Genomic DNA, 19,917 nt, shown 5'->3' with positions numbered 1-19,917 from the left:
GACTCAACATAACCCTTGCTTCAATCCTGTCTCTCTTTCTCTGGCAAAATGGACGTCTTCAGAAGACATTTTCACCATTGATGAGTATAATAATTTTCTGGCAAATTCTTAGTTAACTCCAGCAGCATAAAAACGTAGTGCTTTGGTACAGACTTCTAATAATCATAGTCAATACTATGGATGAGCCTATATTGCACAAACCTTTCTAGTCTTAAGGTGATATCTTTTGTTGTTACGATAAGATATTTTAATACTTTTTTAACACATTTATTGGGCTAATTATATTAAAACTTGCAATGGTGGAAACTGCTTCATTTCATTGTTGTCTGCTGATTTTAATTGAATTGGGCACTGCAACTAGTACATTGTAATCACACATTCATTTTTTAATGCATTCACGACCATCACAGTCATAAAAAGTAAACAGGTTACCAATGACCATCCAGTATTTTTCAGTTTAAAGTTAATTTGCCATGAGCTTATAAACTCTGATTTTTAAATTATTCAACTTAGAACATATACTTCTATTTTTTTAAATTAAAAAAAAATACATGGTTGTTTTTACAGAACAAAAAATTGTTTGAGAAACATGATCAGATGATATATCATTGTGAATTATTAGCTACCATTTGGATTCTTCATTCTGATTTTCAAACTTTTCTGCATGTATTTTTAAATGTAAATGAGAAATCTTGCAATTCAAGAAAATAATATAGGAAACTTTATAAATTTTTTCAATATGTTTCAGACATGACAATTCAAAGATTTTGAGGAATAAATACTAAAAAAAGATAAGAATTTAGAGAATTACATCCTTCACTTACCAGGGATCGTTCTCTTTAAGTAAGTCTGGCAGCACATTGACCAAAGCTATATTTAGGAAACCGCCAGCAGTAAAAGGCAAAATATAAGAGGTACATACACCTGCAAACAAGGTCTTAGATGAGTACAATAAATACATGAAGAGTTATTCATTGAGTAAGAATTCTTACTCAAGAATAACAAGTATAACATTAATTAAACATTAATTAATAACATTTATTAACATTAATAACATTTATTAACATTAATAACATTTATTAATAACATTTATTAACATTAATTAAAAACATTTATTAACATTAATTAATAACATTTATTAACATTAATTAATAACATTTATTAACATTAATTAATAACATTTATTAACATTAATTAATAACATTTATGAACATTAATTAATTAACATTTATGAACATTAATTAATTAACATTTATTAATAACATTTATTAACATTAATTAATAACATTTATGAACATTAATTAATTAACATTTGTTAACATTAATTAACATTTGTTAACATTAATTAACATTTGTTAACATTAATTAAATAACATTAATTAATTAAAATAATAACATTAAGAACATGGTTTAGATTATTTTTCTTGCAATAAAGAAGGAAACCATTAATAAAACAAATAAGACACAGTCATACTTTATTCAGGAACAGAGTATTAGGCACTCACTGACATTATTAACAATGACCTCATCAAAATTAGAAATTGGTTTCAATGTAATGATTTACAAATAAATGAAACAAAAAAGTAAATTTATAAATTTTTCCCTCAAATCAACCATGATATAACTTTCCATGTCTGTTCGCATTTCACCTCGTGCACGTGCTCTTGAACAAGTAACATCCATTAAATACCTTAGCATTCATATTGACCAAAATTTGAAATGGAATTCGCATATTAAATACCTTCAAATTCTGCTCCGTTTCATTTTATATAAGTTCTATTATCTGAAACCGTACATTAATAACCACTTTCTCATAACATTCTATTATTCAATGTTTCATTCATATTTAATGTATGGTCTCTCAGTTTGGGGAGGAGATTATTTAACTAATATTAAGGCTATTATCTCTCTCCAAAAAAATGCTATCAGATGCATCACTAATGATTATGTTACCCCTCTATTTGATCAATTTCATCGATTAAGAATTCTCCCAGTGCGTTACGTCTACTTCTGCTCGTCTAAATGCCATCTACTCACTGCCATTAGTTCATAAAAATATTCTTAAAAAGCACTTTTGCTTTCTGATTCCGAAATTCTATAATAATCTACCCAGAAAAATCACTGACACTACTGCACATATTTACTGCCTTTAAAAAACGCCTCAAACTTTACCTTCTGGAACTCATTAACATTGAGTCCCATTTCTGATTACATCCTCTAACATTATGCTTAATAAAATCATATCTTTAAATCACCTTCCATAATCCTGTACAAATTCATGTGCTGGCTCCATATTTATTATTTATATCATTAACATGTTATTCATTTTTTTTTCTTTTGTGTATTTGGGGTCAATATTAAGTCTATTAAGAATTCATGTTGATATTATTCATATTTAATTTTTATAGCACCTCCCCCCGTTGCATGAGAATATATATATATATATATATATATATATCCTTTATTATTTATCTGTAATATTTTTTTTTCTGTTAATTATACTATTTTTATTTGTAACCACTATCTTTCTTTTTGTACTGTTTTTTTTTCCATCATATCTGAAAATAGTTTCAGTGAGCTATATTTTATAAACCTATTCATTGTAACAACCAGTATGGGACATTTCGTCTCCTTGGTTGCCAATAGTATCATATAACATGTCTTCACACAAATTGTAAAATAAATTTGAAATTGAAAATTGAAGAGGGAAAAACAAAAATTGCTTGAGCATTTCAACACACATCATGTCTTCAGAGGAATGATATAATCACTATACATTGAATGTGAATCCCATTTAGGTTAATTACTGAATATTAATTCCAGACTGCTCAATGGGAAAAATGATTTCAATGCAAGTCAGGCACTATAGTTCGACCACAGCTAAAGTGACTTATAATAGTGTTCAGACCTATGACCCACACAAGAATGGGTCTTACAGGGCTCCATCCCTAGGGCCCGGGAAGATTTTCATCATTTTTTTGTTTTTCAAGCTATAAATTCATCATATAGGGGGCCCCATGAAAGTCTGGCCTGGGGCCAGAAAAATATCTCAACCTAAAGGTCCTGCTTCAGGATGTGGAGGGCCATGATCAGACCATAGCATATGACTTGCACAGAAATAATCTTTCCACTAAGAAAGCGAAGTGTACGTAGTCAGTGTGACATTGTTTATATCCCTGTTTTCTCTTTTTTTAATGATTAAACATCATTTGATATAAAGAAAACATACACAAAAAGGCTGTTTATACTATCAATACTTGATTCTTAAAAAAGTCTTGATAGAGAAGTGATGTACGATGGTTGTATTATATTAAGCTTCACGAAAAGCAACTTAATTTTGAAAATTATTCAGATATATAGATAAGTGAAAATACATTTGAACACATATCTAATACATATAATAATGCTGTTGCAAGAGAAAGAAAAATTCTATAGCTTATTCTTTTAGGCCTGCTGGAAGGACTTTTCAGTCCCTTCAGGCTACAAAGTGTTTGTAATATGTACACATCCTTTTTTTGCGTGTGTATTATATGTTTGTATTGGTGTAACACATGTTTGTATTAGTGTAACACATGTCTGAATTTGTGTAGTACATGTTTGTATTCGTGAAATAAAAAAAAATTTGAGGAAGACATTCCCATACACAATCAGAATGACAATATATGTGTCCCTTTTCCCTCATAATTTTTACAAAAATAAAATGACTATTCAATCCTCCCCATTACATACAAAACTAGTTCTTGAGAATAATACTGAAAATAAGCCATCCAGATATTACTTGAGATATGCAGACTGGTACAAACACAGACTTAGTAGTTAAACAGTTATATCAAGAAACACTGAATCTAATTGCTATGAGCAATGATGTCTCCAAATTCATAAATAAAGTAACAAGAAACTCCTCCCCTTCCTAAATAAAATGAGTTCCAAATAACAAAAAACTATTTTCAGGTGAAAAGATCTTTGTATGTACCATATATACTCGTGTATAAGCCGACTCGTATATAAGCCGATCCCCCCACTTCAGGACCACCAAAATCGCAATAAATTGAAAGCCTGTGTATAAGCCGACCCCAAAAAATCCATACATTTCAGAGAAAAAAAATTCTTATATTTTCATGAAAAATTAAGTTTACGGAAATTTACAATAAAAAACGATTAAAACCTTTTAATCCGTTTCTTCTGAGTCTCCAAGCTCATCGTAATCAGATCCTCATCGGGGGTCCGGCATCTTCATTTTTATCTTCATCTGGGCTGTCATCGCCATTGTCATTTTCAAAGAGGATATCATCTGCAGTTCCGTCCATCGCATTGCTGATGCAACACGTTTTGAACGATCTGATGATAATTTCGGTGGAAACAGAATTCCACGCCTCATGTGTCCATTGGCACACTAGGCCAATGTCAGGTTTCTTCAAGGCAACCACTTTTTTTTGTAGTTTCTTTATCATCGGAACCCATCCATTCGATCCACAAATTCCTCAAATAATCTTAGAAAGACTTGTCGATGCGCACATAAGGCTTTCCAGTCGACATTACCCCACCTGGTATCAAAGCCAATGATGTTTTCGATTTCTTTGCCTCGGATTTGACATCGGTTCCGTGGGGTTTGAACATATCCCATACCAATATAATGCCGGTTTCTCGAACACTGGTATAAAAATGACTACTGATTGTGGGGTCAAAATTTTCTCATCAAAAAATGACCCGAGTATAAGCCGACCCCCCCACTTGAGGAACGAATTTTTCCACAAAAAAAACTTGGCTTATACACGAGTATATACGGTAGTTTTATTTTGGTCTCAATTCTCTTCAACACCTGTAATAGGCATCAGCTGATGTTCTAGTAATATTCAAATAATGGAAAATGAAGTCTTGAATGACAGCAGCAAAAAAAAACCACTCAATTGACAACATAAACATTTTAATATTTTTCATATTGAACACAGTTCATATAATTAATTTAATACAACAACAGTATTCATTTTCCAACACTACCTTCAATAGTATAAAATAATTTAAAATTAAATCCTTACCAACTCTATCGATAGATTCTGCAGATAAGGCAACAATAACACCAGCCACTCCAATAGTAGCTGTTGATATCTAAAAAAAAAATCTAATGGTATAGATTACCTATAATAAAAAAATATGATTCACAGATACGAAAAGAACGATGCATTCATACTTTTTTCAGTTTGTCTCAATTGTTTAGTTACAGCAGATTTTCAAATGCTTTGTGGATATCAAAGAAACTCACTGGATATTAATGCAGAGACAAATTTGGGAAAGAAAGTCACGTTACTGTGAAAGAAAATTTGTTTTTCCAAATTTGTTACTAGTTGGTGCACTTGCACAGATTGCAAAAGGACCAAGCTTGATTTCCAATGGAGACTACCAACTTTTCTTTCCCATGTTCATTGCGACATTAAAGCCTCTTTCCTTGATGTGTTGTGAGCAAAGCCTGTAATTTAGTCTTCATCTAGGACAGTTGTTCCCAATAGTTTTGGAACCATGGCCCAGTGAATCAAATTTGTATGAGTCTACAGCCCAGTCTGGAATAGTTTACTCGTTCATAAGATAACTGATAAACAACCAATTACCTTTAACTATGAGCTAATTATTTGATTAATTAATTAAATTCTTTTAACTAATTGATAAATTAATTTAACCCTTTTAACTAACTGATAAATTAATTTAAACCCTTTTAATTAATTAAAGTCCTTTTTATAAATTGAATCCATTATTACCTTAAGGACTGATGTAACTTTTTTTTCTTTTTGGTACTGTATTAATAATGTGTGGAGAAGTCAAAACATAAATGAAGCTTTTCATCAGCAACTGCAGTAAACATCCTCATTGCATAGGTACCAGAACCTGGGTGCTGAGGCTGCTTGAGCACCCCAATAAATTTTATGAGGGGGCTGAGCCACCAATAATTAATGAATATACAATGCAATGCTCCACTCCCTCTCCTGCATAAGAGCTTGAGCCTGTATATACGGGACAAATGGCAACTTTCAGCCCCTCAATGTTTTCTTCATTTCGATGCCTCTGTCTCATTAGAAAATCTAATTTATCACAAATCAATCGAAACGTCTTATTGAATTTTATAGAATAATTTCACATACTTGGCAAAAATACCAAGTTTTCACTCACAGCGGGCAATTAAATTTATTTGTGCTGACATTGATGCAACACTTATAATTAGCACTTTCAATAATTTAGTGTAAAATATATTGTATGATCAAATTTTGTATTCAATAGAAAGAAGGTAATGTTAGGAATAAAAATTTCCATATTGTAATTCACCATAAAAGTCAGCTGAAGGGCAGAAAATGTTCAGTTTTAGGAGAAACACTCATTTCGGTATATTCGTGATAGATGCTTGTGTTAAATTGTGTAACTTAATCAATTTCAAAACCTTGAGCACGGGATTTTTCTACTCTAAAATTTGAAAACTTCTCTATTTTTTAACAGAAATTTTAATTTGTGAACCTATCATTTGAAAAAATGAAAAATATGACATTGGAAAAAATCGAAATGAAAACTCTTGCAACATTCTTGCAAAGAAAACAATATTCGTTATCACCAGTAGCTACGTGCACCTTGATGACTGATTCAAAACACAATATTTTCTGTATACAGCAGGTGCTTCACTGGTTAGTCGCAAACATTTGCCACCCATGAGAACAGGTGAATATATACTCCATCATTATAATAGGACTGCTTGAGGTTTTTACCGCTGGTCATAAATAGCAGGTTCAGTGGTTGAAGGTGGTTTTCTATTGACTGGAAATTCCAAATCACACACAACTATTCCCCCTTGAAGAGACGTGTTTTCTTTCCTTGGGGCCTTGCAACAAAACAAATGATTTTCAGTGCGATAGGGAAAGAGGGATCCTCCAAATTCCTATAATTTATGGTTGCAGCTGGAAGTCTTTGTTCTAGAACTATAGGAAGGTTTTTCATCTATCTCCCTTGTGTGATTTTTAGACTGAAAAATTCGAATAATATGTTTCACAATGATGAAATAAACCAATCATTTATTCATGGAAATACTTTGAGAAATGAAAGGGTAATTAATATTCTTATAATTAATATTCTTGCAGCCTGGTAAGATTGATGTCATGGCCCGGAAGTTGCGAAACACTGATCTAGGAGGATTTGGAATATGTACACCTTTGATTGCGAGAAATCTCTAGTTTATCTGTTAAAATGTTCAACATCTGTGCTTTACTGTATAAAGCAGTGTTTCTCAACCTTCCTGAAAACAAGGACCGGTAAAATGTCTAAAGCAATTTGATGGACCACTTGTGTCCAATATTATGAGACATGTATGTAATTTTTGTTGTTCCGATTTTTTTGTACATTTGTCCTGTTTTTTTTTTTCAATGATACTTATTTTAATTTTTTTATATTTACCGAAGTCAAATACACAGCATTTTTATAATATAAATTATATGATGATAATTATGGCAAAAAATTCATCTCACATGTTTGTTAAGCTTAACGTTTTGTCCTGAATTTTTTGGAGTTTTAATTGCAATTGTGCCTACTTCTGACAAGGATTTTGATGACAATTGGAAATGTCTCACATTTTATGTATTATTATTTAAGTTCCCATCTTATAAAATTTTTTCACAATGAAATATGGTCAGCATATCATTTGAATATTTTTGTGAAATACATGTTTGCTTACTGCAATTTGTAGCAGTCCTTTTTTTCCTACACCCTTCAGCAATTTCAGCAGTAATTAGCAAATTGCATTTAAAGCAAATAAATTTCAATTTTTGGTAAACTTTTGTTATATTCCGTAGTTACGATTGCAATTTCCTGCATTCTCCTTGATGGTATATAGGTATGAAGGTATAATTTTATTTGAACTCATTATGAATATTACCAAAATCAATTACAATGAGTGAATAATTTTATCAAGACTGCTTGCAGATCCCCTATGCCACTGTTGTGGACTATAGGTTCAGAAACACTGATGTAGAGAATTGAGAAAAAAATTCACACCTACAGCTTTTCATTGAAAAGCAACTAAGTGGTCACAGTGAAAATATTTTTTTATATCAACCACCTCTTTGCAGCCATCAAAAGCAATCGTTCTTGATTTTACCTGGTGTAGTAGCTTCTGAAATTGCCATGTAGGGTTTGAAAAAGAAAGGAAGACACACTTTCTTGAAAGACATGGAAAATATTCATGTCTATACTACCTCAATATGAATCCTGTCTGATGCATGTACATATACTACTTCAAAATAGTCAAATAATAATGGATCATTAACATTGATTAATTAATATATGCAAATTTACCTGTGCTTTGGCTGCTGTCAGTGGATGAAACCCTGATTTCAGCAGTATAGCAAAGTCTCCAATTTCATGAGGGATTTCATGAATGAGAATGGCAAATGTAGTCAACACTCCCATCTGTAAAATGCAATATGAAACCACAAATTTTAAATTTTAGAAATGTCCAAAGACAAATGATATAAACAAAAACCTATTTGAAAACCTATCTGTCTGACCTTAAATATATAATATAAAACATAAGTCAATCACGTATAAGTTTATTCTGAATAAATTTGAATATTAGTGAATGTTAATAGTTTTCTGTTGTGAATACAGTTTGTGAATTGAACTACAGACGTTCCAACATGTTGTATTTCATTTTCCTATAATCAAACTTCATGCATAAAACCTCTTTTTCTAGAGCCTGTGTTGATTCAGCCTAGGTAATCTGTTTAAGAATTTATGACAAGTATTGAAGTGAATTTTCATACAAAATAATGGAAGTTCATAAAAGTTCCTCAAAATTTACTTGTCAAATTGTACACTGATGCATTTGCTTTAGAATGCCAAGATTTGAATTGGAATATATGCTCAAGCCGAAGTTTCCATAATGTCTTAGCATGTTTAAACTGAACATACAGGCATTATCAGATGCATAAAATAAAATTTACTTTCACTCAAATAGTCACATAAACATAACTTCAAGGCCTAATGAATGGTGTCAAGAAACTAGAAACTCAGAATTGTGATGCTTAACTAAAAAACTATCACAACGAACTTGTTTTTGTCTTTGTTTCAAGATGTTCCCAATTTAAAAAAAAAAAATGTCAAGTGGCATTATTTGATCATTAAAAAAGTCAAAATTTTAGCTCACATGTTCAAAGTTAGTATCGGCTTACCAGTTCATTGTTGAAATCTGAAGTGTTGCATCAATGGTGACGAAATTTGTAAATTTTTATAACCAAACACCTCCAGTCTCCCAATCAAATTTCCTACATTATTTTGCAACCAAAATTTTCCGTCTTTTTTTAATATTCAAAATATCAACACAATTATCCAATTTAAAAATCTCTCTTTTCTTGCAAAAAATCATAATAAAGGTCTGTAATAACTCCTATATACAAATGCCACAGATAATCCAGATAAGGGGCCATTCAAGTATTACGTAAGCAGATTTTCAGCTGTCTTTGACCCCCCCCCCCCCTCGTCAGCAGCTTAGAACATTTCATATCTTCAAAAATGGGTGGGTGCTGACGTAAGCAACCTTCATGCTCCTTTCTCCCGTGTCATCCAAAGTCAGCAAATCCGAAATCTCCTTCCCCCCTCGATGCTGGCATAATACTTGAATGAGCCCTAAGATGTCCAACAAGGTGGCTGAAAAGAAGATGCCCATAGAAATATGGATGTGGAATATATTTTGATATATCTGAAATATATCAAAAATACCGCAACACAATAAGAGCACAATAAAACACCAATAATTATGATAAAATATACATACACATACTGTCCATAAAAATCATGCTTGTCTCATCTAAGTATGGATCACATCTCGATTTATCCCAATATGTTTATCGTATTTTTTTTATGTGTCAATCGTGTTAGAATTTATGATCCCTCCCCCTTCCCCATTGTTATGAATAAATGTAATAAGCTATTCCATTTATTCACAACCCCATGGGAGAAAAAATCCCTGCGACACCATATAACAATATAATTATCATATTGTGTAACAATGCTAGTAATGCTAAATAAAATATACACTAGCCAAGGGTTCCCACTCAAAAAATTCGAAAAAGTAGAACTAAAAAGTAGGATAGGTGTGGGTATCCCCCTTAGACAACATAATCATAGGATAATATAAAAAAAAAATTCGTAAATTATTTTTTTTATAGCACTATTTTAGTATCTTGTAAGAGTGACTCGAGCCAAAGCAAAATGACATAAATAATGATGATTATAAAAATAATTTTTTCACCAAAACAAGGTACTAGCAACCCAAGATAATTCTTTTCTGTCTCTCCCCACAATATAAATTACATTCTTTTTTGGCATCTCTTCCGCAGCCCAGTCTATTAACTCTCTTCGACAATGCACAGCAAATTATGAAGACATGTAAGTTTTTTAAGAATGGTGCTCTTTCAAGACCACTTTCAAAAGCACAATGTAAATTACACAGTCCACTGTAAGTATAAGCCAAGGTAAACCAGATGGTTTTATTGTCTCGTCAATCTTTTTTTAAAGCGATTTATTTACATTTTACTGTTCAATGCCAGTGGAATCGTTTTTGACAAATGAAGCCCTTTCATTTCTAGCTCTTTGCTGAGCATTGTATGTATTGTTTATGCCTCTGCATGCCCTAAAAATACAGAAAACTGAATGCTGCAAACCTAGAATAGGCATATGTGTCCAACTGTTTTATAATGCAAACTGTTGTTTCTCCTATACACAAAATCTGTGGTCTGATGGCAAAATGTCACAAGTCACTTTTCCCAAAACATTGAGTTGTTCACATTCTGAAGTCTTGTTCGTCAAAATTTTAAAAGGTGACAAAATTTTGTCTATCTCTTTCAGTTTATGAGAAACCAACAAAGGCAAATTGCAATAAGTCAAAAAGCCACCGTATCACATTTTTGAAAAATACTTTTTACAAATTTGCCCTCGTGAAATTTAGAAAAAGTGACTTGTTACATTTTGCCATCTGAGCACAAACGTGCACCATAATTTTGAATAATAAATGCTACTTACTCTCCAAGACCATGAATAGTAAATACGAAATTATTTTTTCCATCCAGATGCAAGTTTTAATTACTACTCTACTTGTTACATCCTCAAACTAAGCAAATTAAAAATTAATAAACCAAAAGGTAAATACATCCCCCTCCCTAAATAACCTTAAAAAACATACAATTTGTGCTTTGACAGAATCATTAATTGCAATCTACAGCATTTGTAACATTTCGCAATATATTTATGATTCCCTCTTCAATTAAAATCAATTACATAAATTTTGTTGATAGGATTTCACAAAAAGGTAGGAAAAGTAGGACAAAACCAAGAAAGTAGGACATTTTAACCAAAAACTAAGAAAAGTAGGACAAGTGGAAGCCCTGACACAAGCAGATCTATTCATTCTTACAGTACAGTACGAATCGCGCCTATTCCCCCAGCTGATAAAAAAAAGCTACTTATGCTTTAGGAGTCATTCAAGTATTATGTCAGCATTGACGGGAGAGTTTCCGATTTGCTCACTTTTGATGACAAGGGGGATGGGATTTAGATTATGCATACGTCATCAACCAACCTTTATAAAAATATGAAATATTCTTAATAGCATCTTACTCGGTGCGCCAAAATTGAGAAAAAACCTTTCGCTAGTTTGTGGGCACCTGAACTGACATTCTCCCTAATAATAGTCCCCTACAGATTCACTTTAGTGATCTCTAAATGTTTGGCGGATCCTTCAAGTACTCTGGAAATATGCCTGGGCCACTTAAATGCTCTGGAACTGCGCCACCCATCACTCAAGTGATCCGTAATTATGCCACGGATCACTTAAATAATTAGGAAATGTGCCGTGGGGGGTAACATCAGCGATGTAGAACTACACTGGGGCAGCTTAAGTGCTCTAAAACTCTGTCACATGTCACTCAAGTGATCTCTAAACATGCCATGGATCGCTTAAGTGTTCTGGAACTGTACCACTGGTTACTTAAGTGATCTGTGAATGCACCACAGCTGCTTAAATGTTCAGGAATTGTGCCACGGGTCATTTAAGCTATGTGTAAATGTGCCCCTTAGTTCATTTTCACAAAATTAGGTTTGAGTGAGTGGGCCACAGATAACTTTCAGGGCCACATTTGGTCCGCAGGTCAAGGGTTTACATATATGCCTTAAAGGGTGGGTCACAATGAATTTCTTAAAAAGAAATTTTGAGTTCTTAGCCTTCAAATAGCATTGAAATTAACAGAAATGGATTATAAGATTATGCTTATACATATAAAGGTATTTTCTTTTGAAATTTTAATTTAAAAAAAAATACTTTTTTACATTAAAAAAATAAATTTTCTTCTGGGGGAGTGCATGAGCCCCTTATGCCCCCCTCCCTCCCACGTACGTCTCTGATCCCACCAATATGCATTAGGAGGTGGGGGACGACAGGTGGTGCTGACGAAATTTCGCTGACATGGGGGTCAGAGCTTTGCTGACTTTTGCTGACATGGGGGAAGAGAGGATCAAAAATGGCTAAACATTTGCTGACGTAATACTTGAACGGCCCCGTATCAAAAATTAACAGTGAGTATGAAATGTTTTTGAATGTGAAAGCTCTTCTTTTACCTTGCAACTGACTAGAAAACTTGCTGCCACAGCTAATCCATGAGTGAAGTTGTCTATACTGTTGGCCATCAAGTTCAAATAACCAGCAATCTGGAAAAAAAATAAAAGTAATAATTTGAAACAATGATCGAGCTATTTGAACAATAGTGCTATAAAAATAGTTCAGACTATTTTCTACACATCTAGAATGCTTTAGGTTTTTGTCTTTTCAGTTTTGCTACCAAGTTTCATGTTTATTACAGTAGCCACAGCTTATGGCAAACCCAAATGTTGTTTTAATGTAGGAAAATCATTGGTTATAACCAGATCCCAGATGTTGAAATTTGCGTTTTTTTTCTTTTTCAATTTTTTTTGCATTTTTCAATACTTTTTCACTTTTAAGGCATTTTTCCAGGTTTTAAGGCATTTTTAGGGTATTTTTCACTTTTGAAGTTTTTTCAAAATAAAAAGTAGGATAGAAAAATTAAAAAAAAAAAACATTACTTTCATCACTTAACTTGTATCTTCCTTTACAGATGACAAACAAAATTTATATAGAATCACTTCCAGGTAAATTAAACATTCACTAAAAATTCCAAGAGCTGGTCTCACTTAACCAAATAATAAATGAAAGAGAATGCAAGAAATTCTGATCATATATGGGATGTTGAGAGAGAGGTTTCCATTAGCGAATACCTCAATGAATACACATAACAAGCATTACGCAGAAACAAACTTGGCATCAGGTTCACAACACATGCATGCACATGTACCAATTTGTTAGAAGTTTTCAGAGGAATGTGGACAAGGTACATGTGTAGTTTAGTAGTCCTTGCAGAAAAGTATGTAGCTTATCGATGCTGTTGATAATATCAGTGTGCTAAAAGTGGGGTAGGCCAATTTGCTACCATGAAATTTGAAGAAATGGAGAAAAAAGTGGACTAGGAAAAATTTTTTTACACCTTGGTGTCTTTACAGAAACGACTGAAATTGAAGAGTTAGCAGTGAATAAATCAGATCTCCCCTCCAAGTATTACCAATAACATCTGTTGATGATGTTGAGAGAAGTTTATCCTGTCTTTCAGAAATTTGATGAAATCTAATGTTGAGAATGAATGTGATTTGCAATAGATACTATACAGTTTTTTCTCTTTGACCTCCAGTTAATATAATGACTGGTTCAGTTTCCAAAAAATTTGTTATGTTATTTTAATATAATTTTTTCGTCACTTTTTGATAATTTTTTCTTTTAGTTTTTAAGGCATTATATTTTTTATTCTACAATATATTACCACCAGAAATATATATATATATATATATATATATATATCTTGTGCGTGTGTGGTTCATAAATACTGTAATGGTTGAACACTTATTTACATGCTGCACATTGTTGGTTTTTTTTTTTTCTAACATATAAAATTTTACTTGATGTGATTTTTGTTTCTAAATTTGACCAAACTAGTGAATTTGTTTCTAAATTGCACTCCTTTGTTGACATAAATATACAAATACAACGCCACAACAGGCAAATTGCCCAACGAGGTGGCTGACTTATGAACATCATGGATCCCCGAGCCATTTTTTGGAGGCCCTACCTACTACTACTACACCATACATGCACCCCGCCCACACCCCCCCCCAACAAAGTGAAGTTTTGTTGTTTCTCTGTAATGCTTGTTATGTGTAGTGCTGCCATCTTGTGCATAGATTATTATATATTTATATAATAATATGGCCTCAGAGAGAGCACCAAAATGTTCGGCAGGGAAGGGTTTTTTTTCCAATTGGTAACCCTGGAATCCAGATAATTTAGGCTCGTCACTGGACCAAGTAAAGGGGGGAAAGGTAGGCAGTGGCGTCAGAACCAGAGATGCTGCGTGTGCTCGAGCATCATGGTAATTTGTAACACTGGTCTGAGCACCCCCCAAAATTGATTAAAAAATCAGAGTTTGTTATATAAAGCTGAAAGCGAGCACCCCAATGTTCAAAACACTTCCAATACCCCTAGGGATAGGACTTCCTTTCTTTCAAACCGAGAACAACTTATGTCTAGTGCAATTTACTACCAAATGAGTTGTGCTAGAAGGGTGCATGTGTATCCAAGTCTTAGTGTGTATCTAGATTACAAAAATTTTAGAGTTGCCCTCTAAAAAAATGGGAGACTGAGATAAGATCAGTAACTGTAATGGATTGAATGATATTTACTGGTATTTATATTGGATAAAAAAATCACATGGCAGAAACATGGAAAAATTTGGGACCTGTAGTAATGGTCATTATAATGTAAGAGTTGTTATAACGGATAGTTATTATAACGAACGTCTACTGTACTTTGTTTTCTCACATTGTAAATTCACTATAGAGGAGTCTGCCAAGATCCTAGCCTGGTAGCTCAGCTGCAGAATGTGAGGGTCATGATTAGGGATACGTAAATTTTGTATTTACGAAATAACCGCGATAAATGCTAAATTTATGAAATAAATGCAAAATTTTTGCCAACTTTGACAAATAAATGATGAAATTGATTTTTTTACTACTTTTTCGCGAAATCTAGGTAATTTATACTTTTTGAAGTGTAAAGTCGTAATTTTTCTCAATACTTGTGAGTAACTAATAATAACTTGAATTGGCCACCAATTTCAACTTGAATTGAGACCATAAATAAAAAAAGATCACAAAGTTATAAAAACAAGTAAAACTTCCATATAATTCGAAAAGCATAGACGATACAGTTCTGCACAGGAAGACAAGAACTATTAAATGTCAAAAATTTTATTGCCAAAACAGTTATATTTATTATCGACAGGTGGCACTAAAGTTTGTCAATTATAATATTTAGTGCTATCTGTTGATTAAGAAGTGTAACTATTCCATCCATGTATTTTCGCATTTATTGAAAAAAATTTAGGTCTAAGATATCACCCGTATACAAGGAATGTTGTCCATAAAAGGCTGTGTTTTTGACTATATAATAGAATATGAAGAAGGGGGGGGGGGCTGTGTTTTTGACTATATAATTTTGGGGGTTTTTTTTGCAGTATTATACCTGGATTATTTTTTTTGGTTTGTTATATTTACAGCGTGTGTATGTTTTAAGCAGGGTATAACAGAGATTAAAAAGTATATACGTGAATGGGCCAAATTTTAAGGATTTGACAACTGTATTTTTTATCCACCGGTTATGTTATAAGTGTACCCGACCAACCAAAAGTGTATATGCAACTTTTTTGAATTTCGAAAAATGATGCAAGCATTTGAAAAATAAGGTTAAATTAATAGAAAATAGAGATACTTTTTTTTTAAATGCGAAATTTTTTATTTAAACCGTTTCATTTATTCGAGTTGTTCTTCGTGTGCGTGTGTGTGTGTGAACAAAGGTGAATTTTTTTTCATTTGGAATTCATTATTGTGAACAAATGCGAAATTTCTGATTTCAAACATCTTTTTTTGTGAATAAATGTAAAATTTCTGATTATAAAAAAAAAATTTTGCCAAATTTGCGTATCCCTAGTCATGATATGTATGGAGGGATTTCATAAATTTATCAATTGATTTGCATACTCAGTTTTTATCCTCTGTTTAATAAGTTACTTTTAAAAATTCAATCGCCCAAAAACAACCAATCACTCACATGAATTGGTGCAGCAGCTTTAACTGTTGTTGCACTATTTGTCATCTTCATTTTTGTCGCTGCACCATTCTGGCTGCTTGTCATAATTCTGTGATGTCCATTGGGCTGAGACTTCCTCTGATAGCACGAATTGCTGGATTCGATTCCCTCATTGTCACCAGTGACTCTACCATTACAACTTGGACCAACTGTCACCTTGTCATAGCAGTCCTCAGAAAAATTATTTACACTTTCTTCTTTAGAAGATGGACTCTATGTTGGGAATGAAAAATATGTTTGGAAATTATTCTATGTTTTAATTTATAACAGAATGCCATATTTCATAAATTAGTATGAAATTAAGTTCTATAACATTATTACTATTTTTTTTTTTTTTTTGGATATGTACTATACTTTATATTTCTACATGCATGAAGCATAAGAGGGGAGGCAATTATGTGGTAAATCTCTTTCAGTGCAAAAGAGCAAGGGACAAATTTTACAAACTAAAGGTGCATCTATGTGTGTGTGTTGCCTTTGAGTAGTTTGCTTGGATTTCCCATCCATGTGTACCATTGTCACAAAATACAAAATATTTTGTGAGCCAAGAAACATACACTAAACTTTGGAGGCTCCACTTACCATGAATTTCAGGGGGGGGGGGGGGGGCTAACGTTGTCTCTTTGATTTCGTATAGCCAAGGCTGCAGTGGGAACTGGGTTGCGTAGGGGAAGCAGGAGAGGAAAATTAAAAAAAGTACAACAAATTTGCAAAGCACAACCACAACAAACAGAAATCAGAGCATGTGAGCCTGTATAGATGTACCTTCATATTTTTTTAGATTAGGAGACACTGTACACAAACTTTAATTTTGATATCCCCCCCCCCTCCCAATTCATCATTTTACATGGTGCTGTTTGTTGCCCATTGATCAAGCAGTCATTTTACTAGTATACAGCCAGGGCCATCTCAAGAGCATCATGTCCCATCCTGAGCCAAGTGATTTTTTGAGAGACCACCAGGCAAATTTACATGCTTACTTTAAAAAATTTCAACCATCTTGTTTTTGTGAGGCCTCCTCTTCTCTTGAGGCCCTCAGGTTGTGCCCGGGTGGGCCCATACATTAAGACAGCACTGTATACATCTATCCAAGCTGCATATAGTTTAGCTCGACAAATTTACAAGTTATTTAAGGTCGACAGAACTTTCCTATGCACCGTTCTTTCCATTTACATATTCAACCAATTAACCAATGACTGATCACAGCCCCAGCCATAGGTGTACGTAGAATTTTCTCGAGGGGTTTCAATATTTTTTTCTTCTCAAGGGGGGTTTAAGTTTTTTCCTGCAAAATAACACAATAATCTCGGCTTGAGAGGGAGGGTTAGAATCCCAAACCCCCCTTTGTGTGCGCCAATGGTTCCAGCATATCTATATCTCGACATACAGCCCAGTTTATTGTGAGCCAGGTTTGCTGTATTGGGGATTTATTGTGTCTACATGTACACATTAAATCCCCACTATAGCAAACTTAGCGTAAGTAACAAACAAAATTTTTGGTCTTTTTTCATAAGATTTCTTATATCATGCTTCTCAGATCATGCACTGAAGCAAATTTTAAATCTCTTGAAATTTTGTTATAACAAGGTTTGATTGCAGGGCCGGTGCCAAGCATGAGGCAACGAAGTGGCCACCTAGAGAGGCATATTTACAGAACAGCATTTTTTATAGCAAATTTGTTATGACTTTCACACTCAGATTTTTACATTTTGAAATCATTTTGAGGGAAAAAGCACAATGGGTAGCAAAATATTATTCACCTCAGGTGCAAAATTTCTAGGACCAGCTCTATTTGATTGTGTTATCACCATTCACTTTATAAGAAAAATTACTTTATATCAAGTTTATGTGAGATTGGTTATAATCTCTTGAGTACAAAAGACAAATATCTTCTATATTTGTTCCTTATGTATTCCATAAATTTTTATTGGGACGGTTTCTAAAGAAAAAGCATCAGGAAAAAAAAGGGTCCAGCAATTGAAAGGTTGTCAATCACTGGTATAAAGGATAGTGAAACTAAACAAAGAACATAGAAGCAGGTAATTTTTTTTGTAAATAATTACAATGAGATCACAGCAGCCCAGAAAAAAGCCAAGCTTCATTTTCTTATCAAAAACGTAATGAGTACCAAATGTAGTGAATCCAAAAACGTAAATTACAGAGCTATAGCTGTATATAAAAAAAATGCTCAAATTCTTGAACACAAGCACAAAGACTAGCATAAAAAAAACTCAAATGTATTTAAGTCAGACTGGAAAATAAAAACGCACCACTTTTTCTGGCTGTGTTGCAGTGAATATCATTTCCAGGACAATGAATGAGAACATGCCCATTAGAACTGATAGGCCCAATGTTACAAGGCTTGCACTTCCTTGAGAAGCCACTAGAAATAGAATATGCATAAGAATGAATATAAAAAATACAAAATTGTGAAACAATTCAAACTTGCATGGTCAATAAAATAGTTTTTTTATAATGTCAATGGAATTATTTTTTTAATTTTTGAGCATAGAAAAAGAAAACATGTCACAGCATTTCCATGCGCAGAATAAGTTTACAAGGTGTCCCTTCAATTTTTATGAATTTTACACTATTTACAAATTTATGGAATTAGTATATTTTAATGTGATTATTATTGAATGCTGTTTGCAAAAATGTTCTTCTCACAAAGGGAGATTTTTTTCGAACAGAAAAAAGTTCAAATTTTTGTCTGTAGAGGGCACTGTACAAAAACAAATCACTGGAATTATGCAAATCAGAGTCATATAAAATGCAAAGTGTACAATTAGCAGCTCATTTCTGTATTTTCCTGTTACAGCGGAGCTTACATAAGGTTTTCATTATGATGTTGGCATTGGTAATCATTCACACTCTGGTCAGATATGGGCCATATAAGCGAGAATCTACTGTAATGTTTATATTATTGATTGCACATTAACCCCTTCACTTCCCCAACATATGCAGTATACATTCTTTCATTTAGATATTTAACAACCAGGATGTATGCCCCATCCCCATGTGTTGTTCCTTCAATAGAATGCCTGAGTTATTAAAACCTGATTAGTTGGTGATATACAACTCAAATAACACAGTCCTGGTCGGACGTGTGATACATGTATGTTACATTTATGCTAAATATAATATTAAAAAAATTAGAAGTATTACAATGCTGTAAGTCATTAAAAAAATTAGAGACACAAACATTTTCTTATATTAATATAGAATTATATTAGACACACCTCCTATAACATTTGCCTGAACACATAAATAAGCTACATGTAATAAAGAAATAACATTGGAAAAAGCCCATAAAAATATGGATGTCATAACCTAAATTCAGCATCAAAGTTAGAAAATTTAAAAAAATAAGCTGAAATAACCAGTGTTGTCTTAACCCATAGGTGTACCCTGGCTTAGGGCCTTCTGGTGCAGAGGGGATTGATTTTCTCTGGGTTTCAAACTTTGAGGCAGGAATCATATGAAAAGTTACCGGTCTCTAATATGAAAAAAGTCTCTCCACAGAAAGTACGCAGATCTTCAACATGATACTTACATAACATGAAAATTCAAGCATTGACCATCTTCACTCACAAAATATGAAAAACGGATGGCAGCACCAGCAAAAGAAT

General features: G+C 32.9%; 1 protein-coding gene across 1 annotated transcript in view; it reads right to left on the bottom strand.

Moving 5' to 3' along the window:
* Zip99C (Zinc transporter Zip99C) overlaps positions 1-19,917 on the bottom strand; it is a 53,004-nt gene that overhangs the window by 8,614 nt on the left and 24,473 nt on the right. Inside the window, exons 3-8 of the mRNA XM_089245290.1 lie at positions 18,559-18,671; positions 16,250-16,501; positions 12,637-12,726; positions 8,323-8,436; positions 5,037-5,106; positions 825-924 (exon numbers count right to left, since the gene is read on the bottom strand). Of these exons, the coding sequence (XP_089101416.1) occupies positions 825-924; positions 5,037-5,106; positions 8,323-8,436; positions 12,637-12,726; positions 16,250-16,501; positions 18,559-18,671 (739 nt within the window). The remainder of the gene's footprint in view (positions 1-824; positions 925-5,036; positions 5,107-8,322; positions 8,437-12,636; positions 12,727-16,249; positions 16,502-18,558; positions 18,672-19,917) is intronic.

The sequence above is a fragment of the Pholcus phalangioides genome, unplaced genomic scaffold, assembly GCF_987345545.1.
Source record: "Pholcus phalangioides strain wild (caught in Gottingen) unplaced genomic scaffold, Ppha-v1.0 ptg000015l_1, whole genome shotgun sequence".
Classification (NCBI taxonomy): domain Eukaryota; kingdom Metazoa; phylum Arthropoda; class Arachnida; order Araneae; family Pholcidae; genus Pholcus; species Pholcus phalangioides.
The sequence above is the reverse complement of the archived record's forward strand: the minus strand, read 5'-3'. Positions and strand labels throughout refer to the sequence as shown.